Source organism: Pseudopipra pipra, chromosome 5, assembly GCF_036250125.1.
Source record: "Pseudopipra pipra isolate bDixPip1 chromosome 5, bDixPip1.hap1, whole genome shotgun sequence".
Classification (NCBI taxonomy): domain Eukaryota; kingdom Metazoa; phylum Chordata; class Aves; order Passeriformes; family Pipridae; genus Pseudopipra; species Pseudopipra pipra.
Window position 1 is genome coordinate 11,983,553 of NC_087553.1, and position 25,850 is coordinate 12,009,402.

At 39.1% G+C, this 25,850-nt stretch overlaps 1 protein-coding gene across 10 annotated transcripts in view; it reads left to right on the plus strand.

Annotated features, from left to right (window-relative positions):
• The window catches only part of SOX5 (SRY-box transcription factor 5), a 300,825-nt gene that overhangs the window by 197,102 nt on the left and 77,873 nt on the right, over nt 1-25,850 (plus strand). For all 10 annotated transcript variants that reach the window (XM_064654451.1, XM_064654448.1, XM_064654442.1 and 7 more), the window contains one exon: nt 12,454-12,539. In XM_064654451.1, the coding sequence (XP_064510521.1) occupies nt 12,454-12,539 (86 nt within the window). The remainder of the gene's footprint in view (nt 1-12,453; nt 12,540-25,850) is intronic.

Below are 25,850 nucleotides of genomic sequence, written 5' to 3' on the forward strand. Positions count from 1 at the left end.
TACCATATGAGAAAAGGTTGTCAGAGATGAATTATGTGTTTCAACATAACAGCAAAACGTTTCACACAGCAGGTAGATTTGTGCACCTTCTCTCTGACAGGTCTTTTTGACAAGTGAACATGCTCATGACCACAGATAAGAACTTGCATCTGAAGAGAAGCTATTTGAAACTTCCAAATAAATTTCAACACTGTTGTAAGAAAACATGTTTTTTCCTGAAGCAGCCTGCTTACTATTTGTGAACTGAGGGCCTATTCTAGTCTCTTTCTTCACACAGAACTCACATTAATCTCAACGGGGGTTCTGCACAGAGATCAAAGATAGCATATGCCTTTCAGTTTGATGGACTAACACAAACTATGAGTGTATTTATGAGAGCCTAGCACTAAAAAATACAGCATCTATTTTTTTAATCTTTGAAAGATTTGTATTGTTCTCTACAATCCCCAGATTTTCTTTTTAATTTTATTTAAACCTTCTATAGGATTTCATGTTCCTGTCAACAGGATGATAATAAATACAAGTTAAGGAATAGTCGAGGAACTGTATGTCCATGAATAGACTTAGAGCATGAATTTCATGGACTTGCTTTCATATTTGTGCTTGTGCAACTCTTCTGCCATCCGTTTCCTACTGAGTTATCTAAGACTTGCTTGTTCTACCCTTCTCTGTCTCTAGCATGGATGTTTAGCTTTATTATATCCATGTCAGTGTATGCGTCTGTGTCATTGACTAACTCATGAATTCATCAGGTGTTTTGAATTACTCAGCACTTGCCACTGCAGCTGTTTCGTAAACTTGGAACATAAAAAGATTTCTTAAGTTAAACTGGCTTAGCCACAATTTCAGATTTCTTTCAGTTTCTGAACATTGTAGATCTTGAGAGCAAACTGTTGTGTCTTTGTCCTCTAGTACCTTTCCCTAAGATTGTACAGACTGGGACCACTACTGAAAATTATTGCTCAAAACACTTCATGTCCTTCAGCAGCTCCAGTGCCAAAATGTAGGCTCATTCAGTTCTTCCAGTGATTTCACATGCAGTCCCTCTCAGCTGGGAGAAGTAGTGATTCACATTACAGAATGCTTAACTGAAAGCCACACTGACTGTGAATGCTACCATAACTGTAGGCCTGGAAAAGGTCAGGAAAGCACCCTGTTAAATCTATATGGCAGATTAAATTAGTTCCAGGTTAATGAAGTCCAGTTTGGATAGAAAGAGTTGAGATGGGTTTTTTTCCCTTCTTTTTACTGAATGCACATTAACTCTAAGATAGACCTATAGTTCCTCACATCTATGAAGTAGATATGACATTACATGTTTGTGTAACCTTGAAAATGAAAAAGAAAGAAAAAAGAGCAAAGTTGCTACTGCTCCTGGCAGTAAGGCTTGGAATTAACTGCATGCCAAGGTCTAGGACTGAGCAGAAGCCAGTGGAAAAACAGCTCTGTGTTTGGTGATTCCCTGGCACGTTTCACTGAATTTGACTGAGAAGCTGAGGAAAAGTGATAAGTAGTCCAAAGGATTTCTTCTTTTCACTCACAGTTTAGTATAAACAAAAAAGCATATACGGATTTAGCTACACCTAGAAAGCTTGTAGCAATGAAAAACCTAGCTGCCTTGAAACTACATGTTCACATCAAGTAATGTTTTTGACAGACCATTAAAATATATTTCTCCCCCTTTTCTGCTTGCCCTACTGTGTATCAGTCCACTTGACAAAGATGTAGTACACTGTAAACCACAGAGCTTTGGATAAAACTTTGTAAAGCACCTGAGCGATTTAGGAGACCAAATCTTCACTTCAGGAGTGACAGAGGCACCAGGATTCAAGTCTCAGGGTTATTTAAGAAATGCTTGTACTGTAAACTTCATGCTATCTTGAACTGAGCCGAGTGGGTACCAGCACAGAACTGCAACAGGGAACATGGAGCTGATTAATTTGCTCAGCTTCTGAACAGGTTAAATACCTGTTTACTTCCACTGAGTTTACTTTTGGATGCAAGGCCTTCCTAGGAACTTCAGAAGACCCCTCTAGAAGCATCTTCACATGACTGCCATTCTGTGTTCTAAATTTAGTTTATGTGCCTTATGAAAATGGGCCTGGCTTCTACGTCTTCCTGGTCTTTTTGGAAAACCTGCTGTTTTTTCTGGACTGATATATTTTTCAGAATAATTTTGTATGGCCGATTGATAGGAATTCTTTAGCAATGATTATCAGCATTAGCAACCTGCACATAGGAACGATAAAAGTAGTCGTGGGACAATTCAGTTCCAGTCACAAATAACAGAAAACTATGAAAATTTTCTTATATTGTTCTTCAATAAAAGGGAGTTTTGAAAATTTGGGGGAGAAGGAAGAGAGAATTTTTTTGACAACCAATACTTTCATAACTAACTAATGATGCTGAGTACGTTGATTTTGGATATCTGTTGGGGACACCTTCAGAGGGAAATTCACACTGTTATGCACCCTGCCCCTTTGAAAAGTCAGATCTTCAACAGTGTGCCTGAAAATCAGCAGCATGTTATCTAAGGTGCTGCAGATCTCTCTCTAGTCAGCTGTGGAATTGGTCACAGCTGAGGGCTGGGTTGCTGCTGTCTGCAGCCCCAGTGGCTGCAGAGAGAACCAATTCCAGCTGCTCATCACTGTGCCTCAAACTTCCAACATACAGGCCAAGCTTCTTGTTTAAGCACTCCCTACCTTGCTTCCATCCAGGCTGGGATAGCAAGGACCCTGTGTTAAAATTGCTTAAACTGAGCCGGCTCATTTTCATGGAAACGTGTTGGGAAAGGATTAAACAAGCAGCTTGGTCACGGTGGTAACCTTTAGCCGAGAGCTGTGGTTGGAGATGGTGGGCTCTTCAGCCAGCACAGCTGTAGCTGGAAGAGGATGTGTGATCAAGCCTCGAGGTCAGCAAAAGAGAAAAAATGATGAATAGATAGTTATACTGCTGTTCTACTTTCATTCAGCGTAGATAATTAGATCAAATTAACTCAGTGCTTTCTGATTCACCTGTCCCTCCCAACAGAGGGTCAAATGTATGTCTCCCTGTGGTTTCAGAGAATGTATGTGGTAGGATTCCTCAGCCAGTGCTTTCCAACAGACTGGTGACTTACCCAGGGAGAGACTGGAAAGGATGAGTGCTTTTTGCTCTGTGTGTACTTTGTTTTCTGAGGATTTGGCTGAAAACAAATATAGTTGTGACAGTTAATAGCAGTGGTCTGTTTAGACTCCCCTCATGGCAGATACCTAAAGAAGAGTAGAAGAACAGGGCAGAAGTATGCTGATGCTTCATCCCCCTATGCTTTGCCAGGTTCCAGTGACTGAGGACTCAGGTACCTTCTGACCCAGTGGTGGCATCGTTGTGTGATATGTTACTGAAAACAAAGAGGTTTCTTCTGCTTGTGTTCCAGCCTGATTGAAAACATTCTAGCTAGATGAAATGCTCAAAAGAATACAACAATATAAATCTCTAATATGTGCAAAGCAACTTATTCAATTATACTTTTCCAAATATTTTTCAAAATTGGGTAAATACGGGGAGGAGAGGGGTAAATATTTTCTCCATGGTTACGTGGCAGGTCATGGTCTTTGGCTTCCAATTTGATGCACTAAATTCCCTTTTCTTTCTTTTTCTTCACAGCAGATCAGGCTTGGGTGTGGCTTGGTTTTTCATTTTGTTTTGTTTTTTTTAAAACAGATGGTTTGCATTACATAAGGGACAATTTACACAAGTTGACACTTCCCCTTTTTTCTCTATGGCATATTGTGTGGTGGTAAAGTTGGCAGAGATAAAGAGAGGAACTTCTATTAGGATTACATTTCTATTTGAGAAAAAGATTCATAATCTATGCTTCCAGTTGATTTTTAACCTCCATCCCTAGTTATACTTGCATATATAAAATAGTTAGTATTATTATTTATATTTAATATTAATATTTATATTTAATATCATTACAACCAAAGTATTTATTTCTTATGAGAAAAATAAGTTGGCAGTATGTGATGGACTGTATTGTCCACAATTAGCAAGAAAATACTGGTCACCTACTTGCTCCATGATTAGTTATCCATGCAATGTGTGTTATTTGAAATTTAAGTATTTTTACTTCTATGCAAACCTCTTTATATGTATTTTATTGTGCACATAATATGTATTTTTATATAGAGGTATAATGCAAATCTTTTTATGAAGAGCTGATGTTTCAAAGTGGATTAACTAAGTTAGTGACCTACAGCATGAGCAGATGTTAGGAGTTAACCCCAGTATCCCAAGTATTTAAAATGGTTTAGCAGCAGACGAGCACCTTCCATTTGAGCTGATGTTGAAAGCAAACAGAGCCCAGTTAACGCATTTCCCAAAGCTTCTCCCACATTTGGGCTCTACAGATTGGTTCAGATCATTTAACCCTTTTTTTTTCTTCTCAGCCAGCATTCCATAACCACAGCTATCACTAGATCAGGTCTACTTGTGATACTTACTGGATAATAGACATGACTCCCAGCATTTTAAGCAATGGCAAGTGAAATGTCAGCTCTGCTGAGGTCTGAGGAGCTGTTGCTGTTGACTTCACTGAAGTCAGATTTCACACCAGATGATACAGATCTGCTAGGGCCACTCTTAGAAATAATTAGAATTTATTTAGAGCTAATTAATATTTGTGAAGTGCTTTGAAAGCATAAAAATGGTGTAAGTGATAGAAGAGGTTTTTTATTGTGCCCTTTAAAAACTGCATAGTTCTGCCTCTGAGGAGGCTGCTCTTCAGTCGTAGGTAGTGTGATCCTTTTATTAATGCACATATGTATAGATTTGTATGTGGAATACTAAGGCATGATTGTATCTCCTGTATAACAGATAATAAAGGGAACAAAATAAAGATTTAGGAAAGCAGAAGAGGCTGTGTTTGGGGACCTAGTTGCAGAAAAGGCAGAAGGAGTTAGGCTGAGGGTGTATTCTCAGGGTGTTCAACACACTGGGTGTTCTTCAACAAATGCAAGTATCAGAATGCCCCGGGTCAGAGTGCTTCTCTGTGCTGCTTCTGTGCTTCTGCATTTGCAGCACTGTTCACAATTAACTTTCCACTAAAAGGCAGAGAATAGCCCAAACTTTGTCAAGAAGACGGGTCTTTCCTAATCAGTGGTGCTAAGTAAGATTAATTTTGGAAACTGCACTCAATCACTTCTTAAACCATTTGATGATCACATTAAAAAGGAAGGGAGGTGTTGACTAACCACTTAGAGCAGCGTGGTATGTTGTATCAGTCCTGAGGCTTTTCAGTATGACTGAAGCTGTTGAATTCCAGAAAAGTTCTTCTCTGGAAGATGAAGAACAATAAACTTTGTTTTCTAAACTGAACTATTTGAAGATTTTTAGGATTTGTTTTCTTTTCTCAGGAAACAATAGTTGATAAGTCTGTATTTCTAGGAGTGGGGTTTACCCCAAGTACATTTTCCAGGTTATTCGCAAATTCTCGGGAAAGCTTCTAGGTAGCCTTTTATTTGCTGATACCTATGTTATTTTTATGGAAATAGGCCAGATTTTGGAAACAAGAATTCTTTTTCTTTGCCCGTTGCTCCTCTCCCCTGCGGATAATTTGTTGTAACAAATCATATTGTGTTCACAGTCAGATGTCATCAACACGAGGTTTCCTGAAAATGCTTTAATCGCTATTTCAACCATATCCAATTAGGGGGGAAAATGTGAATATACAGTAGGTACATTGTATGTGTCTTAGATATCAGCTCATTGGTGCTGGAAGTGTTCTAAATAAAATAATGCACAGAAAAGTTATTGATGAAATATCTAATTACCTTTCCAAATTGGCAAAAATGTGCAAGATGAACAAACCAAGCCTAATAAAATTGAAATATGCTGAATTATTCATCTATATTCTGAACAGTAATTCTGATGTCTGATAAAAATGAAACTCTCAGTTAATTGGTTCCTCACACAGTACAATAAAATTAATGTTTAGGAGTTAAATGCCATAAACTTCCTCGGGGAAATTTGCTGATGTATCTCTGTTTTGTAGTTGATCACATGTTTCATTGTTTAATGGAGTATCATGTGGACAATCTTATAATTTTTCTTATCCTCAGTGTCCATGTTTCTGTCTTCTAAAGAGACTGAGTGCTAATTTCTGATTTAACTGTGTCAGCTGACATACAGGTCATTGGCAATCACCAAATCACAAGAAAAAAAAATATTGACATTGCTATGCTTTTATCAGAATGACAAAAATAGGAACCATGTGTTGTGAGGACCACATACTGTAGCTTCTTTATAAAGATGCTAGTCATCTTTCAGGGCTACTGTTTATGCCTTGGAAAAGAATGAGCATATGACTAAACCCTCATGTTCCCCTCCGGATAAGAAAAGAGTAATAGCATTGTGAATAGAAACAGCAAGAAGGAGGAATTTTTGGTAACAACTTTGCCTTTTAGCATACATGAGAATGTGTCAGTTCTGTAAGGTTGCAGATGCAACGGAAGGCATCAAGGCTGCACAATATAACAACACATCTAAAGACTGTTTCTAAGGGAAAGAATTCCATAGCTCCTGATCTCTGCGTGGGGACTTCTCACAATAATGCTAATAAAAACAAAGCAGACAAGCAAAACAATGGGGTCCTGTAAAAACAGGCTGATAGTTTTAATTCTGTTTCTAGGTCATAAAAGATGTTTGGTGGTACAGCACTGTTATCCACATGTGCACAATCAGATAAAGGTGCTGATTTTTAAATTCATGGGCGTGCACAAATGGGTGCTCTGGAAATCATAGGATTATTCTGGTTGGAAGGGACCTTAGAAGGCTTGTAGTCCAATCTCTTCCTCCAAGCAGGGTCATCTAGGAGATAGGATCTGATTACTCAGGGCTTTATTCAGTTAGGGCTTGCAAACCTCCGAGGACAGAGAGTGCACAACCCTGTTTTGACAGCTTGTTTTAACATCTGGCTGTCCTCATGGGGAAAATCTGATCCTCTCTTGATTCACTTTATGTCCATTGGCTCTTGTCCTCCAACCAAACACTGCCAGGAGGAGCCTGGCACTGTCTTACTGATCACCTCCTCATAGGGATTGGAAGGCTGCTTTTAGGTCCCTCCAAAGCCATCCCTTATGTGTGCTGAATTGTTTCTCTAAAATACAGAACAGACTACTCTCTCTCAGTCAGTACTGTCCAGACCTATCTCAAAGAAAATCAGGGAACTAGTTTGGATATCTTTTTGGAGGCCAGGTGATATCTTCTTCATACTCTTTTTCTTATTTATCTAAATCCCCAATGCCTAGAGCCAGAAGTCAGGGAACACTGCTTTCACGGCTTCCCGTCACTCTTACTACACGTCCACCATCACACCAAAAAAAGGAAAGGAAAATGATGATGAGGTTGAGAATGAATGAGTGGTGAGAAGAGATGCAGTGGATTACCTATCAGTTAGCCATTAGCTGTGATTGTTCATTATAAATACACTTAAATGATAAATCGAGTGTAAAATCATTGTGGCTTTTTCTAGAACTTGTCAAAAATGGGGGGAAGATAATGTAAGACTCCTTTTCATTCAACAGAAGCTACTATAAGGAAATGTTTATTCCGGTATTTTTCATGGAATTTAGTTTTAGAAATTATAATTTAAGAATTTGGTTTTGTTTCCTACTCCTTATATTCTTCACTCTGTTTTCTTTTTTTTTCTTCTTCCATGACCTCCAACATTTTTCATTTGCTGTCCCTGAAAGACAGGTAGGAGGAAAACAGTGAGTTTTTTAAAAATCATGGGAAATAAACGCCCTACTTCTCCTCTTCTGGTATCCCTTATTTAAGAGAAGAAAATTTCAGGAAAAAAAAAACCAGAGTGTTCTATTGTTTCATGTAATCAGGTTCAACTTAAAAATCCTGTCAAAACATTATCATTTAGCATTAGCATGTAGCTTGATTTATATAGCAAGTAAGACAATTGTGCCTGCTCTGAAGAGCTTGCAGCCTGTCAGGAGACAAGACAAGACACTAGGGGGGATTACACCACGAAGGAGAATAAATGAGATGAGTGACAGAAAAAGGAATACAAAAAGCATCCTAGGAGTTTGGGTGAATGGTGCAACACGCATAATGTTGGCTCCTGTGCTTCATTTTTGGTTGGTTTTTTTTTAAAAAAAAGCCTTAACGTTTTTTAATTTATTAGACTCCTTTGATAAAATTTTGCAAAACATATAAATGGTTTAAGAGCCACTGTTGTATTTCCACGAGTATAGAATCATTTAACATCCATGAACTTGGTAGCTAGTCAGTTGAAAATCAAATTCCTAAACACAGGGCTGTTATTTTGTGTTTTGGGACAGGATGTCCACTTGGCTCTGTACCACAACTTACTTTCACAGAAAAGTGTTTTCAGTGGAGTATCATAGGAGAGTTCATAGAAAGAGTGGTTTGGAAGTGAGTGTACTTCATGAAAAATCCTCTTGTAAGCAAGATCTTGGAAGATTATTTTGGGCAAGGATGAAGGTGTGATTTGAAATTGAAAGAAGTTGCAGTGCATAAATTATCAGGAAAGAGGTTCTGGGTATGTTTGTGGAAGACAGACCAGAAGAAGGATAGAGAAATAAAATATTGGCACAGAATTGAGGGTTCAGCCTTGCATTCTTTCTTCCCTGAACCACTGGTATTCTCCTTTGCTCACAGTGTCCCCAACACCTCTAATATACCCCATCAACTCCCCCACATCCCCTTCACTTCTTCAGGTGCTGCATCACCAGTAAATTCTGTGCTCTTTTCTTATAGTCAGCCTCAAATAATTCTGTTCTTCAAAGTGATGTCGCTGAGTAGCTGGGAAATAATTATATATTAAAGAATAATACATCAGCTAATGAAATAATTTTTAGCTTGTTCTCACAGTAAAAATCCTGGCCTTTGATCTACTTCAGATTTTACCATATAGGGTACTAAAGAAAAACAACAGCAACAAAACTTCTCTCTGATGCTTTGTTTATAAGAAAAGTTCACACATAACAACAGGCAGTTTGGAACATGAAAGAACTGCACAAAATGTTTCTTTTGGTAGCTGAGAGATGCAGGAAGGTACACTACTGCGTAGTAGATTAATAGTGAATTTTGTAAATGGAAATGTAATGTGGTTGTTTGAGAATTTATTGGTGTTCTCAGTTGTGCAAACTTCTGACTGGCTTGGGAAATATCTATTTCTATTAACTGTATATCTCGCCTCACATTCCTGAAATGTTCCTAGAGCTTGGGAAAAAAATGTAGCCACTCTTTACATCTAAAAATAAGATATTTACTGAAGATGTAATGAAATCGTTAAGACATGCATTTCCCAGACTTCAGAATTAGCTAGAACTGCTCAGTGAGAAACTTCATTCTGTGGGAATAAATTTATGGATAGTAGAAAGATGCATGATGTTCTAGAGAAACAGCAAGAAATGTATTTATCAGATAAGACCTGAGACCTTTGTTAGTAGTTTGAGGGGTGGCAGTTGCTCCTGCCCTGTATGATGTGAATATATAAGAGCTTGGTGTTATCATGGACAGGGGCCCCAAACCTTCCCTGGGAAGGGCACTGTCTGAAGAGTTGTCTGTGGGTTCTAATCTTGGCTCTTACACTGGCCTGTTGAGTGGCCCAAGCCCTGGCACGGTGTTTGAACATATTCCTTGCTCTTTTGTGATCTGTCTCCTGTGCTAAACCACAAGATAGCAGAGGGTATTACCAAACCATAACAGTGCAAAGATTCATGATAGGTTGCAGAAGGCTTTCATTTTTGTTTGCTGTTTTGGTTAGTTAAAATTATTGGGGAGCAGTGGAAAAATGAAAAACCCTTTAAGGAGTGAGCTACCAAAAAAGTCTGGTAGACAGGTGAGCCTAGCTCTGCACAGCTATAATCTGGTTTTAGGATGAGTTTTTGCTTTAGAATCCAGAAAAACTACATTAGCACGTATTGGTGTAGTAGTTGCTTTCTAGTAGGAGTCCCAGAAGCATTGCCTACACTTCCAAAGCAAGTGGTTGTGACCATGCATGTGGCCTTGGGATGTGCTTGTGGCCATGGGGACTTCAGCATGTTCTTCTCTCACAAGCATCTCCTTGATATTTCTACCAAATGAACCAGAAAGGGTAGGAATTACCACAACAGATGAGCATATGAGAATCTGCCTGGCTGTTTAGGAAGGTGAGAAGAGTGGGATTTATAAATTAGCATGATGGGCTGAGGCTTCCACATGTGTGTGGAGAGAAGAGGAATGCAGGACAGTGCATGGAAACCGTCTTTTAATATGTACGTTTTAATACAAGTCATTCAAAACTAGAAATTTTAATTGACTGTAAGAATCAGTATCCTCGTGAGAAACTTTTCCCTCATTCTTTTTTTTTTCTTTTTTTTTTTTTTTTTTTGAGTTGAGAAACTAAAAATTTTGTGTTCTTTCATGGCTGGTTTTTGATCAAAATGTCCCCTTCTAGAGAGGAGACTTTCAGAATGCTGCTGAGATTAGCCTGTGGGCTCCTAGTGGTATGGAAGCAGATAGACACCATTGACACTGGCTCTCTGACTACCATCTCTTTTTTCTCTCTGTCTTCACATGTTTAAGGCCCACGCCTTGAGTCACAAGATAACTCTCCAGAAAATTTCAAGTCAGAGAAATTAATGATTTCAGAGAAATTAATGATATGACAAGGAAAATGGGTGCCTCAGTTAAAGCAAAATAAAATTGGAAAGTGCAGAACAATGGCATCCTCTGGGGAAAAAAACCGACCAAGTAAGTCAGGGAGTCTGTCACCCAATGACAAACATAAATAGAGAGGTTGTGGCCTGGTGCTGATGCAAAGACAATTGTGGATGGGGATGCCTGGGTGGACCTTTGGGTTCCCATTGCTTGGCTGGTAGGCCTTGAAAGACTGTGAGGCTTCAGTCAGCAAAGAGTTAGTTAAGATGTTCTTAATTATAAGCATGCACACTTAATTTAAGTTAAATATCTGTTAAGGTGCCTTGCCAGCCTGGTTTTTTGCTAGCCCTTCATTTTTAGAAGTTGTCGTATTTAATTCTTAACAGAAGATCAAAATGCTTGAATGAAAAGATCTCTGTAAAGAAGGTTGCATTATAAAAGGGGAAAAAAAAATATTAGCAGTTTTCCTGAATGTGTTTATGCCAACTCAGCTTATTTCTAACATTTCTAAAAAACATTAGATAAATTTCATTCTCTTTGTTTTCTGTAACTAAGGCTTGATAACATTATAAACTTTAATTCAATAATAACTAATAATGCTTGTACAGAACACCCCGCATCGCCTTCTTAATTGTCTTTTTTCCCCCCCCATTCATTCAAAAAAGCACAATAAAGCCTCTCTAATAAAATGTACAGGAACGTCTAGGTAGATTTTTCTGATAAAGTGTTCTGCCCTTTCCATAGTCTCATTTCAAGTGGCTGTTTTAATGGTACAGAAATCATGCATGTCACCAGAACATAGGGACATACAGAAATGCTCTGGTGAGCCTTATTTCAGTGGAAAGTGCTTAAACTTTTTATCATTTGGAGAAGCAATATAGTGTGTGTAAGATTTTTTATTATATTTTACCAGTTTTATTTCTAGTTTTGTGCACAGGCTAGTATGAAGTTTATTTTAACAAATCAGATATGTAAGGAGTGACCAAAAGTGAGTACTCCATAACATTAAAACATACCAGTCTCCATCTCAATTTTTGTCATCTCAGGTAATTTTCCTTTATAAATGACTGCAGTTTTTCCTAAAACTGTTACTGGGTCTCTATATCTCATCCAGCACAATGCAGTTCTTACTAAGAATGAAGTAGTTTTCCCTCAGAAGCAAAATTGAATCCCAGGTCATGAAGTGGAGTCGGTGCAGGGATTTAGGGATTTCGGAGGCTTGTATCTGATTTCCTTAACTTCACGTGCTTTTTCCTGTTGTAGGATCAAACCCTGACACTAAAGTGAGATTTTTTTTTCTCACCTGAAAGAAAGCAGAGTAGTCAATTGAGTGCCATTTCTGCTCTGCATGAGGCTCAGTTTACTAACAGTGAGCAGAGTTTGGTTAACTTCATATTCTGGACAAGCTTGTAAATTTGTCCCCTTCTAATGCTGTGATCTTATCAAGGTTGTACTGTTTTCCTTTTCTTCTCCTCCACCCCCATCTTCTTTCTTTCCTTTTTTTTTTTTGAAGTGCAGCCTTCTGATCAATGTGCACTTTTTTTTCCCATTTCCCTAAATACATCATGGAAAAGGATGAGGTTTCCGCCTTAATTGCTTGTGCCTTTTATTCACATTCCTCTCTCAGCCAGAATTGTGAAAAGAGTGTTAGTAAAAGGCTGCACAATAGAGCTTTTCATTAGGCCTCAACAAGGCACACAAAAGAAGGCTTTTGGAAAGAGTGAATGCAGGACTTTAATTTGCAGGTGGAGAGTAGATAAAAGGTGCTGACGCCTCTATTATTCTCTTACTTAGGTGACCCCTACCCCGTTCAGCTGATCCCAACTACCATGGCAGCTGCTGCCGCAGCAACACCGGGCTTAGGCCCACTCCAACTGCAGGTAAGTCCGAGCACAATGTAGAAGAGGCAAAGGTTAAGTAAATATGAAAACCAGTTTTCTCTTCCATTGCAACACAATGCAATTAAACAGGGGTTTGGGGCTGTTCTTGTCTCGTAAAATTTGCATCTGAAGCAAAAGAATCGTCAAATGATACACATTTTCCTTTTACCTTCCAGGAACTTCTTGTTATGGTTTTTGTGTCTTTATTGTCAATTTAACTACTTTTAGGTTTGTACTTTAAATTTCTGCATAGTGGCATGTTTGCTTCTCTTATTGTTGCAGTTTAACCCAGCTGGCAACTAAGTACTACACAACCACTCAATCACTCCACCTCTCCAAAAGTGGGATGGGGAGGAGAATCAGGGAAAAAAGAGGTGAATCCCATGGATTGAGATAAGAACATTTTAATAATTGAAATAAAGTTAAATACAATAGGAATAATGATAATAACAACAATAATAGTAATGAAAAGGAGAGAGAGAGAGAAATAAAATACAAGAAAAACAAGTGATGCACAGAGCCATTGCTCTCCATCCATTGACCAATGCCCAGCCTGTCCCTGAGCAGCAATCAGCCCCTCCCGGAAAACTACCCCCAGTTTATAAACTGAGCATGACATTCCCTGGTATGGAATATTCCTTTGGCCAGTTTGGTTCAGCTGTCTCAGCCTTGCTGCCTCCCAGCATTTTGTACAGCTTCTTGCTGGTGGAGCATGGGAAATGAGAAATCCTTGGTTTAGGGTAATTGCTGTTTTGAAACAACCAAAACATCATTGTGTTATCAACATTATTCTCATCCTAAATCCCAGACACAGCTACTGAGAAGAAAACCAACTCTATCCCAGCCAAAACTGGGACACTTTTCCATTAGATCCTTCTGATGCAGGCTGTAATGCTGTCTAGGTGTAAACCACCAAAAGGAAGTGGATTGCCAGGCAGAAAAGCTCTGTCCTGACAAGCACTTTTAAACTGCTTAAAAGTTGTTTACATGATTATGTCCATTTAGGCCATAAGCTCTTCAGAGCAATGACTGGCCCCTCCTACAGTGTTTTATGGTACTCAAGCATTTTAGGCACTGCTGTAGTGCAGATAATTAATGATTATCCTAATTTAACATAGACAATTAGAAAACAGGTGGAAAGATACTAAAGAATTTTTTTTTCAGCTACGTGAAAGAGTTGGTCTGGTAGCCAGATGTATTTGATTTTCAAACTGCTGATACAATTTTAAATTTTGAAAGTATTAAGGTGAGTCTTGATGGCAGCAGTGCAGATGTTCCTCAGATATTACTGATCAGCCACACAACCCTTGTCAAGTCATTGGAATTAAGCAAATGTGATGTCCATTGCTGCAGTTTGGATTTTACTACCTGCCATGTATGCTTTGCTGGCAGGATGAAGCTGAGTAAAATTTGGGACTAAAAGGAAACCAAAATCCAAATCATCTGTAATTCTGCATGATCTGGATTGACACTCTTTTCTAGAAACAAGAAAAAAAAAAGTCCCGTGCTCTCCATTGCCAGCGAGTCTCCCCGCTCACTATTATTTGCCAAGTCACATGGAAACAGCAGAGCTTTATACCTGCTTGGAAAAGCTCAGTGTTTATAACCAGTACGTGTGAAATGCATTCTCAAACTCTGTTTGGCCCACATCAGTATGAAGTAGACATCAGTAGATATTTCAGTTGTTTGGCCAGCGTACGAGAGCGTGGGACACAGTCCTGGGGAGGATCTTTTTTTTTTTTTTTTAAATTTTATTTTAACACAGCCAGCGGAAGTTAGCTGAGTTTCACAGAAATAGCTGCCAGTGTGTAAGCTGACACATTCCATGCACCACAGAGGTTAATACATTCATTCCTATTGTGCCTTTGTATGAAAAGCTACACTGTCTGTGTGTTAGTTTCTGATTCTGTGAGTTACAAATACCGTAGGCGGCTTAAGAATCATGGGAGCCATAAAAGTCATCCCTTTGAAATGAATTTTGAGGAGTAACGTCAGTATTGATAAAGTGCTTATAATAGCCAAACACACATGAACAGACATATGGAAGAAAGAGGGGGGGGGAAGGAAAAACAAACATGGAGCTAGCTAGCAATGAGAAAACAGAGGTCTGAGTCTAATTCTTATTTTTCATTCAGGCTAGTCCTAAAATAATCTGTCAGCGCTCCAGTAAGTTGGGAGAGTGGTTTACTTTCATTTCAGGACCATCTTTGGGCTGTATCTGTGCATGCTGTGGGCTGAAGTATTCTGATTAAAATAGGCTTTGTCACAATGTCAGTTTTCTTGTTAAAAGGTGGGCTTTGTGCAAATGTGACTGACTTCATAAATATCTTAGGATGAGTTTAGGTTGTGGAAAATTTGAGAACCTCAAAGGCCTCTTGTTTCTGTGCAATGAAGAACATTAAAATGAAAATACTGAGCAAATTCACCTATGTTGTTTTGCTGCATGTTATTTAGTCTGGAATTAAAGGGAGAGTTTGGCAGCCACTCAGTGGTAAAAGTTCAAATTACTGACTCTGTAGACTCCCTTGAATCTTTCAGACTCAACCTCTAAGGCTATGTTTATGATGGAAAAAAATTAAAGTTGTCTTTCTTCATGTGTTATTTTCAGCTATCAGTGCAACCTGTCTACTAGAAATTGGGCATACTACTTAAATTCTGGTGTCATTTGAAAGAGCCAGGCTAGATGCACTTTGAGAATGGTTTTATCATACAGTGGTACTCAGGATGGCCACTGAGCTATGCTAACATGATTGGAGCTGAATCTAGTGTAGCTGCTAACCTAGAAAGATTATGCCTTCCAAACTCTGTACAAATCCAGTTTAGCTCAGTGATGACGATGACTTTGTTGAGTCACAAAGAAACATTCATGATGTTTTTTTATGAAGAATTGGCCCAAACCCACCTTTAAATGGCATTGCACTCTCTTTCAAGGGGGAACTCTTCTTACTTCAGACATTCCCGTGCATTACATATAACCACAGTGTTCCCTACAAACCCTCTGTCATCTGGTCATCAGACAGTAAAAGGTCAGGAAAGTACAATGTTCCTTCTTTTCTTCTTTTTCTATCCTCCCTATCACTCATCTTTCAGACTTTGTGTACTTAAAGCAGTGGTTTTCAGGGGAGATCAAAGGACCTGCCACAATGCTCAGTTTGTTGCTCCCAGCAGAATTTGGTACACAACGTTATCTTAGTGAAGACAAAGCCAAGGAATTTTTCTTGTTTGTTTGTGTAGCGATAAACACGTCTTTGTTATTTCATTAGAGAATTTTAAGTCGGGTCATGGCTTTAGTAGTGTACCATGAGATCAACAGGAAGTACCTTTTTATCCCTGGTTGTCAGAAATTGAATTTTCTTTTTGTAAATGAAATGCACACTGTATTTATAGAAGAACAGCTAACACCTGATTGTTTTCCAGTGGCAAAGAATCTCTTTATCAGTGAAAATGTAATCTCTCATTTTGAAATCCCCTGTTGATTCCCAGTGAAATCTGAAGCCCTCCATTTCTCTCCCTGCCTTTTGAGTCCACACTGGGATATACAGATTCTGTCATCTGATATCTGCCACAATTAGCCATACATGATTGCCTTTATTTTCAGTATCCACAGAGAGACTAATGACTCAGTGAGAATGGAAACTAAAACTTACATTGTTAGGTGTTGCAAAAGGAGTAGATGGATGGGGCCATGTTGGAGAAGCTGGAACTAACACGATGCAAGTGTGAACCTGTCCTCTGATAAAGTGCTACCTATCAGAACTGTGTATTCACTCATTCCCACATTTAATGACATAAATGCCATTTGAGAAAAAAATAAGTTTTAGCTTTCCTCTGTTAGTGAGAAGACTCGGTCCTGAATGTTGTGTGAAGTGTCATTTTAAAATACACTCTCATTGCAGTAAAATCCCTCTTGGTTAGCATCTGAGTTTCTTCTGTTAGTTTTTTCCCTCGTAAATATCATATGGTCTTGTTCTTCAGGAGGGATGCAGCATGGTGATTCTGTTTCAAATGAACAGGAACAAAACTGAGCACAGCCTTGCCGCTGTGTTCTACTGACTGAGGCTAATGAGTCCAAAGTACTGCTGTATGCCTTATATGAACACTATGTTTTCCTGTATGGTTTGGCAGATGAGGCAGTTAAATTCCTCCATCTTGAAGATCAGCATTCAAAGCTGTAAGCATAGATATCATGTAACAAGTTTTACACAAGCTAAACTGAAGTGATTATTCTAATACCGGTCATCTCGGGCATCGTTTTATGAAAGAGATGATTCCAGAAGTCTGAGCAAATTCAGTATAACATTATGTCTGATAATTTCTTTTCTGATTAAAAAAAATATTTCCTGCGTGCCTTCTGAGCATTAGGAAACAAAGGACCTGATTGCACGATCTGAAAACTGATAGGAATCCACACCACTGGGAGTGCAAATGGTTCAGATTTCCCAGATTGCTTGTTTGATAACCAGATAGTGACAACGACTGATTAATTGGCAGTAATACAAATGCTGTATATACCCATAACTACATTGAAAGATCATGCTGGATGTATAATGACAGCTGCCCGTGTAGTCTTACTGCATGGACATTTTGTGTCCTGTCAAAACAGTATAGTAGTCTGATGTAATTCAGATTTCCTGCAAACATCTGCTCTTGGAAAAAAAAAACACCCAAAAAGGTTTTTTGAGTGCAGACCTTTTTCCAAAGAAAAAATTTTCTTCCCTGTTCATCTTAGCATGCAACAGGACATCATAATTATTTTGGTTGTGTTCAACATTATGACCAAACCTGTCACTATATGAATCAGGAGAACTTCATGTCAGTGTACAAGTTTGAAAGCATTTTAGCTGGGTCTCAGTCCTGAACACCAGTCATAAGAAGAGTCATGATTTGTTCTCGTTGGCTATTTCTGTAAAGATGATGAGTAGATTCAGACCCTAAACATATCTGGAAAAATAGTTTGGCCAGGTTTTTTAGTCTCCACTTTCTTTGTTACGTACTTGGGTCAATTTAGTTTTTCTTACTACAAAGCTATTCTCTTAGTTGTGTGGGAAGATTCATACCAAGGGCTGAATTAAAATGGAATTTAGCATGCGTACTCTGGACCATATTTTTGGAAGAATTTGGACCACAAGCAGGCACTGACATAAGTGACTTGATTTTGAGAAGTAAACCTGTTCGGAGTTTGAGGGCTTTTCAGAGTTGTTCGTCTTGCTGTTATTTATGTGTTTGACTCATTTCAAGTTTTCCTTTGGGAAACTTTGCTTCTGGATATCTTAAGGGTCACATAATCTTCTGTGGTCTCCATGTTTGTTTTGCTTGAAGGAAATGGAAAGGGTAGAGCTATTTAACAGGTATACAGTGACTGATCAGAAGATAGACTGTTCCAATGGTCCTGTGAGTATTACATAGAACATCTGTGGCCCATGAAACAAAACTAAAGCGCGAGCACTGCCTCTTCAGTCAGGTACCCTTTTTTCTTCTTACCAACTTCCTTTTGGCTTCTGCACCATTGCAGGAAAACTACATCTCTCTACTTGCCACTTCTCCTTATTTCTCTGAAGTACCTCCTTCACTCTTATTTGAAATGTTGCTGATGACAGAACCTCCCCTTGCTCTTAAAGAGATGTCGTCATATTTTCATGCACTGATTGTCAAACACATTTAATTACTGGGGTTTTTTTCCGTATCTCTTAACTGATTTCTTGTTATAATCTGTAGACATAATCAGTTTTGACCAGATTAAGTAGTTGGCCTTCCAGTGTTACAGCATCTCAAGTGCATGAAAGAAGGTCCTGAAAAAACTGTATAAACACTGTAGTGATGCATCCGAATACTGAAAACTTTATTCTTTCTTTGTATTGGGGAATCAACTTGGTAGAGATCCAAAGACATTAATTATTTCTGATTGAGAAGAAAAGTCTGATGCCCCATTATTGTCTCTACAGAATGTACCCAAGAGGTGGTAATACTTTATCCATTATTAATTTACTCTGCAGTCTCCATTCATCTTTGGGATATTACTCTAACTTCTTTGCTTACAAGAAGGTAAATTGTTTCTTAACAGTGGAAGGTTATTCTTTCTATTTGCTGGGTAGTATCTTCCTTTAAATGCCATCTAAGCTGGCTTTTCAACCGTGAGAGTTAGTATGCGTTCCCTGTTTGCTTTTTTACTTTACCTGTTCTCATTAATTGGACTCTGACTTAATTTGTGGGGAATGAATCATTAGTGCACGGTTTAATTACAATATTATAATACTCATGCAATCCACTTAAGCATAAAAAAAGCAGAATTAGTTTTTCACTGCGAGCCCACACATCTGGGAAAAAAAAAACTACTAAGTGCATGAAAAGTGACATTTCTCATTAGCATAACCAAAAGATGGCAGTTGTCCATCTGCCATTAGCTCAGTGTATCACTATGCTGTTTCTGATGACCATCACAAATAGTGATAATAATAGGAGTAATAAAGCAACATAATACGTATATGTTTTTTTTAGATGCCCTTTGAAATAGTTTTTAAAATTGCTGCCTTATGCAGATTCTATATTCCCTGCTTCTGTCCGCCACTTCTTTCTGGCTTTGTAAGGGAATGTGTTGGCCACTAGATATTCACCACCTGTTCTGCAAATGGATAGCCAAGATGGTCATTTTAGAAGAGATCGGTGAAGACCAAGATGCTTCAACAAGAAAAATGTGGGGCCCAGTACTCTTCATGTAAATGAAGCTATGACCATAAAAATACGGTAAAGATCTCTATGTGGGTGTGGGGTAAGTTGTCTTCAAAAAATTTGAACTTCAGAAGATTTCTTATTTTTTTATGAAGTCCTAGTGATGATTTTAAGATGTTTGTTAAACTACGTATAACTAAGGTGTGAGGTGAGGGGCTATTGATTGCCAAAGGCTTTTTTGAGCAATCCCTATGTTTTTAAATGGAAAAAGTTCCTCTCAATTAGCTCAAAAGCAAGCCTTGCAACACCGGGATGCAACTAGTCCTCACTTTGCGGATACCTGCTGAGAGCTAGAGATTGTGATAGATTGTGTAAAAGCATGAACCACAGAACATACCAGCTCAAATAAATCTTGTTCATGGTGGGTAAATGGGCTTTGTAGTTGGTGTCTAAACAGCCCACACTTGCCTTTGATGTAATCTTATACAATGTCATGGGTAAACTCAATATATTCTATCAAAATAGATTTGAATGAAAAGCTTGATCACGTCATTTTTGCAGAATCCAATCAATTTACTAGAGCCAGTCTTTACAGCGTACTACATATAAATGTTTTGTATTTTATTGAGCACTGTGAGTGTCTGAGCATACGCACAGTGGACATTTACAGGCAGTAAATACACATGATAAAACAATAGCATGGCTACTCTGAGGGTTGTCAGATTATAACTCCCTCCCCAGCCCTCCAGGGGGAAGAATTAGCAGTGGTAGCGTATTCATTTTATCTAGATTAACAGTCCCTTCTGCATAACTTTCAGATTCCATCCATATCTATGAAAAATGAAAAAAGACTGAAAAATGACCAACCTATCTGCCTTCCAGTTTTAACTCAGGCCTGCTGTTTGCTAGCAGACCTCTGTCTGCATGAGTGAGTTTTCTTGTAGGTTAAAGAGACTGAATTCCCTCTTCCCCCTCCCTCCGACCCTGAGCCTGCAGGGCAGACAGACAGAAGCACACATATGATTAATACAGCACAGCTGCAGTAGTAACTCATTTGCATATGTATTAATAGAGGCAAAAACAACAATTCAATTACATACAGAGACATTCTGCATACTAAAGAACATATGCAAATAGCCTGGAAAAGGTGCAGCCAGCATTTTCTCTGACTTCCCTGAGCCCATATGGGCTAATATCAGAGCCTAGCTGTTTTCAAGAGTCCCCTTTAAGAAGAACCTGTTACAAGATGCTTATACAGCTATTACTCCTCCTCCCCCCCATCCCCTGGGTTCCCATTGGCGTTTGACATTTGGACAATGGAAATAGCCCATCTTTTCCATGTTATTTCCTATTTACCAGCCTTGAGCTTCATATTTTTGTATCTTTATAAAAGCCCCAGCATGAGGAAACCAAATCCTTTGCCTCGTCTTCCATATGAACACATTTATCCTATTTTTCTTTCACCTCATCACTTGTGTTGTTTCCATTTTGCTTTTTCCTTCTCTACCACAAGCTTTCTCTTATCTTCTTGACTCCTGTGAATTAGCAAAAGGTGACTGTTTCTGTGCCTTTTTCTTGTAGTGACCTTATATATCTGATCATAGCATAATTCACTGATTTTCTGCTGGGGAACTGTTAATACTTTTAATGGATCTAAAAGGTGTCTCAGAGAAGTTAACCTGTTGTGGATCTAAAAAGTGTCTCAGAGAAGTTAACCTGTTGTAGATAGACTGTTATGTCATGATACATTGGTCTTTGTCTCTACTAAGAAGGTTGTTCTCAAATGGAAAAGATGAAAAACCACGAGTATTAAGTATTTCATGCTACAGCTGATGCGGATCTTGATAACTGGTACAGAATCTGATTCCAGTAATAGAAACAGATGTGCTCTAAATCTCACGGGAATTTAATAGGCAGTAGTTTTGAGCATCTTTCAAAAGCAGGTTGAAACTATTCCAGCATTGGAACATAGGCTGTAGGAACACTTACTTAAGCTATAAACAGTTCCTTTATCTGTAAGTTATTCCTTATGTTAGTTTGTGTTATAACTAAAACCCCCACGTATGTACTCAGTATGATTTTCATATAGGTCATGCACACGCTGTAATATGCAACAAAATGGTAGGCCATGATCCATACCCAGTACCCCGATTTCTGGAAAAGTGTGACATTTAACATTGGCCTTCATGGACTAGATAGATAGAGCTCTATTTCAACTTGAAAAGAGATAACAAATCACTAAAAACTTTTGGAAACCTGACAAAGCCATTAAGATGCCCAACTGTCTTGTTTGGGTGGCAACCCTCTGTGTTTCAAGCAGTTTGAGTTACTGGCCATTTGTTTGAAACGTCTCCGTGGTGTGAGCAGGGAAAAATAGGTCATGCAAGAAAGAGTGTGTAACTGTCTGGCAAGTGTGCTTGTGAGGTCAGGTCATCCTTAATTTCTTTTCTCTTGCAAAAATGTTACACTTCTTTCTTTTTGGGGTTAGCCTGACAGACAGAAGCAGATTACTCCTTGATTATTTATAAGGCATTAATTTTAGATGAATATTGCTGAAGTAACTGACATCATAAGTAGTTTTAGCAGCCAGCAGAAGAGCCTGTTTGCAGATTGGAATATGACAGTCTTCACTTACACAACGTCCTGTCTAGGACAAAGTCTGAAGCGTATGAAATAAGACATGAGAAGTGGAGGCATATATATCAGCTAAGACTTTGTTTATACTTCTGTGCGATACAACCGGGACTTCGGGTGGTTGGAGTGGCGGTGTCGATGTTGTGAGTTCAACCAGCTGCAAGACAAAACCAGTGTCAAAATAGCAGCAGCAGCAGCACCTGCCCACCAGTGTTTTAAATCAGGGTGGGCAAAAAACCATCTGAGAATTGTATTATACTTCCCCAAAGTAACTTCTGTTGAAAAAGAAGTAGACAGCAACCTTTTTATATATACCTTGAGATAACCGAAACGATACTTCCCTCCCTATACTGGAAACAGAGAAAACCTGTGAAGTATTTGTGTTTCACAGAACACGGTGTTTTATGATTTACATTTGTTTAGAATTAATTCTCCCTGGAAAGGTCTGTATGAAAAATCTGGTAACAAAACAAAAAAAAAAACCTTCCTTTTTTTTCCCCTACTTTGTGCCCTTTGCGCATTCCAGACACTGGGTTTTGAAAGAGTTGGCTTATGCTACTGGTTTTCCTATTATGTTGTTTGCTCTTTTCAGAGGGATGTTGCTGAAAAGAAGATTATATAATCATGCAAATCAGATTGTATAATCCTGAGCAAACTGTCCGGCGGGGGGAGAGGATGGGAAACCACACCAAGTGGGGCTTGGCTGGCTGCTGGGGGACTCACTATGAAACCATAAACTGAGGGGTTACAGGCCTCCTGTAAAACATGAAAGCTGCAGTCAGACTAGTGATTTTTTCCGAATATTTTTGGAGTTCATTGTCTTCATGCTGAGCTCTGCCAATAGTGTATATTTACAGTGCCTCAGCAGAACGTCGTGACAGACAAACACACAGGAAAACTGCAAATCTCTGACATGCACACGCTTCAGTGCTTAAGGAACAATGCTACAAATAACAACAGCAAGAAACACTGACTTACACAAACTAACTACTTACTGACACACACTTACTTCTTTAGGTCCACATTAAATTACTGCATTGTATGCATCCTAGAACTTAGCACAAGAAATTCTCCCTTGAGATCTTGCTAGCTCTGTTGTACTTGGGTCATATGACGTGAGTTGCTGTTAGATGCAGTTTGGTATAATCTATGAATGTGTAAGTATTTTTATTTATGTCTTATTTCTTACTGCAGTCTTGTTTATGGCCATTCTTTTTTCTCCAAAGTTTAGGTCATTTCCAGTTGGCAAAGCAGAATGGGATAGAAATAGCAAACAGAATAGTAAATATGTACATGGAGCATATCACTGGCCTGTGATATAAATTGCACATGGCATGAACAGTGAAAGCCATTAAAAGTTCCTGTGCTCTTATTCTTAACCTGTCTTTCTTAAGTCTGATTCCTTGCCAGGCTTATTCCTTGCCAGGATATTTGAGCACCTTTTATGAATGGAGGCTAATATTAGGCACAGTTTGAAACTACGAAATACCTATTTACTGTAGACTGTAGATGTAAACATTAGACAACAAGCCACTGAAGTCAGGATGCTTGTTCTGTTTGTATTCTTTCCAAAGTCATCAATTGAACTTAGCTCAATAGAGGATACCATCGTATCTGGAGATGTAACTTTCAGAGTGTTAATTATTCTGTTGTGCCTGGACAGCATAAGCCTGTTCCTGAGGTTAAGTCAGAGTGCAATTATTTCCTCAAAACTTAGGTTCAGTTTCCTGAAATTCCTTTTCTTCTTTCAGAGGTGCTTAATGTTTTTAGCTCCAGTGGATTTTGTAAGATCAATCTAAATAATAAAATTTGGAGGCAGCCCTACCTGTAGCTCTGAGGTCCCCAAGACTAGCTTTAAAATTTTGTAATCTGCATGAGCTCTGCTGGTCTCTAGAGTTTGAGTCTAATTCCTGGACTAGCTTCTAAGTATCCCTTTCTCTTTGCCTAACTGCCTTATTTGTTTGTAATTTTTACCAGTGGTCTGTTTCTGTTCCTCTCCATTCATTGTACAGGTACAAGTACTGCAGACTGCTGGATTTACATTCCTTAACCCCTTAGCTGTAGAGACTGGTCACATCACAGATAACTTATCCAACTGGAAATATGCTGCAGATTTGTGAAATCATCTATCTCAGAGGCTGACAAACTCTGGAATTACAGAGAGCAAGGCTGTCAGGAAGCCTTTGTGTGAATTGTCTTTCCCTAATTCACAAAAAATACAAATCGAACTGAAAAGTAGAATACAAGAAAGAAAAACAATTTTAAAAGACAGCGTGTGGTTTTAAGCTGGGAGAAGCTTTGAAATCAGTGTCCTGTGATTATCAATATAATAGGAAAGCAGTAAGAAAGTTTCAAATGCTCTCATGGTAGCAGAAAGTCAGATTTTTAGAAGTGTTTTCCAACTATATCTGCACCTCCATGTCTTGCTGTTTAGAGTGATTGCTCTTGCTATTTAAAAGCTGCATTACATCAGAGGCTTCTAGCTGTACTGCAAGCTGTACTTTGCTTTAGTAACCACAGCTGTGCCACATACTGCACCAGCAGTGGCTGACAGGGGCAATCTGTTTGTGGCATATTGAGGGAGTCAAATTGTCTTTGGGGACTGCTGTGGAATGGCTTTTTTTCAGTTTCTTCCTGTAGGTGCAGTGTCTGTTTCCCCCAAAGGGGCCTGGGGCTGCCAGTTTGTGTGCGAGGGAATGAGGTTAATCCCTCAGAGATGTGGGGTGCCGTGAGGGGTGGTACCCGTCCCCCTGCCTGATGTCCTCAGGGGCCCAAACAGCAGCATCCCTGCATGCCTCCCTGTGGATGTTGTGCTGGGGAAGGCTGGCTGTCTTTCAGCACACCTGGGCAGCAAGGCCAGTGGCTCTCTGCCCCTCTGAAGGTTAAGTGTCCACTCTGCGGGTTACTCCTCTCTCCACACTGGAGTGCAAGTATCATATCTGGCAACAAAGCCTTTTCTTTTTCTTTTCCAAGCTCTTCTTTTCCCTTCCATGGCTCAAAACACTCTTTCCAAAATTTAACAGTGCGTTCTCCATTAATACACCAAAACATCGCAGCTTGTGATAGTGTTATTAAAGTGTTTTTATGTCATTAAGGGAACCAAATGGATCTAGCTGAATTTGGCAAAACCACGTGGCTGAAGTCCTAGTTTATCTCTGGTGTTGATTTTACCATTAAACTCTGAGCTTCTGAAAATTACAAAATTCACAGCAGAAATGCTAATAGGTGTGCTACATTTTATAGTAGGTTAAACTGTCCTTGAATATCACTTACTTTCTCCGCAGTAGTTCTGCGTTGGTATTTGTTCAATATTCCAGTGTTTATTTTACAGACTCGAGGCTTACTGGTGTTTAGGTTAAGAATCATACAATGGCCTGGGTTGGAAGGGACCTTGGACATCATCTCATTCCAACCCTCTGCCATGGGCAGGGACACCTTCCACTAGACCAGGCTGGCCTTGAACACTGCCAGGGATGGGGCGACGGGGCAGCCACAGTTTCTCTGGGCAACCTGTTCCAGTGCCTCATCAGTGGAGAATTTCTTTCTAATGTCTAATCTAAACCTACTCTCCTTCAGTTTGAAGCCATTCCACCTCGTCCTGTCACTCCAGGCTCTTGTAAATATTCTCTCTCCATTTTTCTTGTAGGATCCCTTCAGGTAGTGGTAAGGCCACAGTTCAGTCAGCCTGAAGCCTTCTCTTTTCCAGGTTGAACAATGACAATTCTCTTAGCCTTTCCTCATAGGAGAGGTGCTCCATTCCTCTAATGTTCTTGGTGGCCTCCTCTGGACTCGCTCCAACAGTTCCATGTCCTTCCTGTGTTGGGGACCCCAGAGCTGGATGCAGCACTGCAGGTGGGATCTCACCAGAGCAAAGGGGCAGAACCACTTCCCTATACATGATGTGTTTATACTTTCCACTTAACTTGCTGTCCTGCTGTACCAGTAGTTGCCTTACATTATGGTTCCTTTTAGGACTATCCACCCTACTTGCCTATCAACCCTACTTACCCC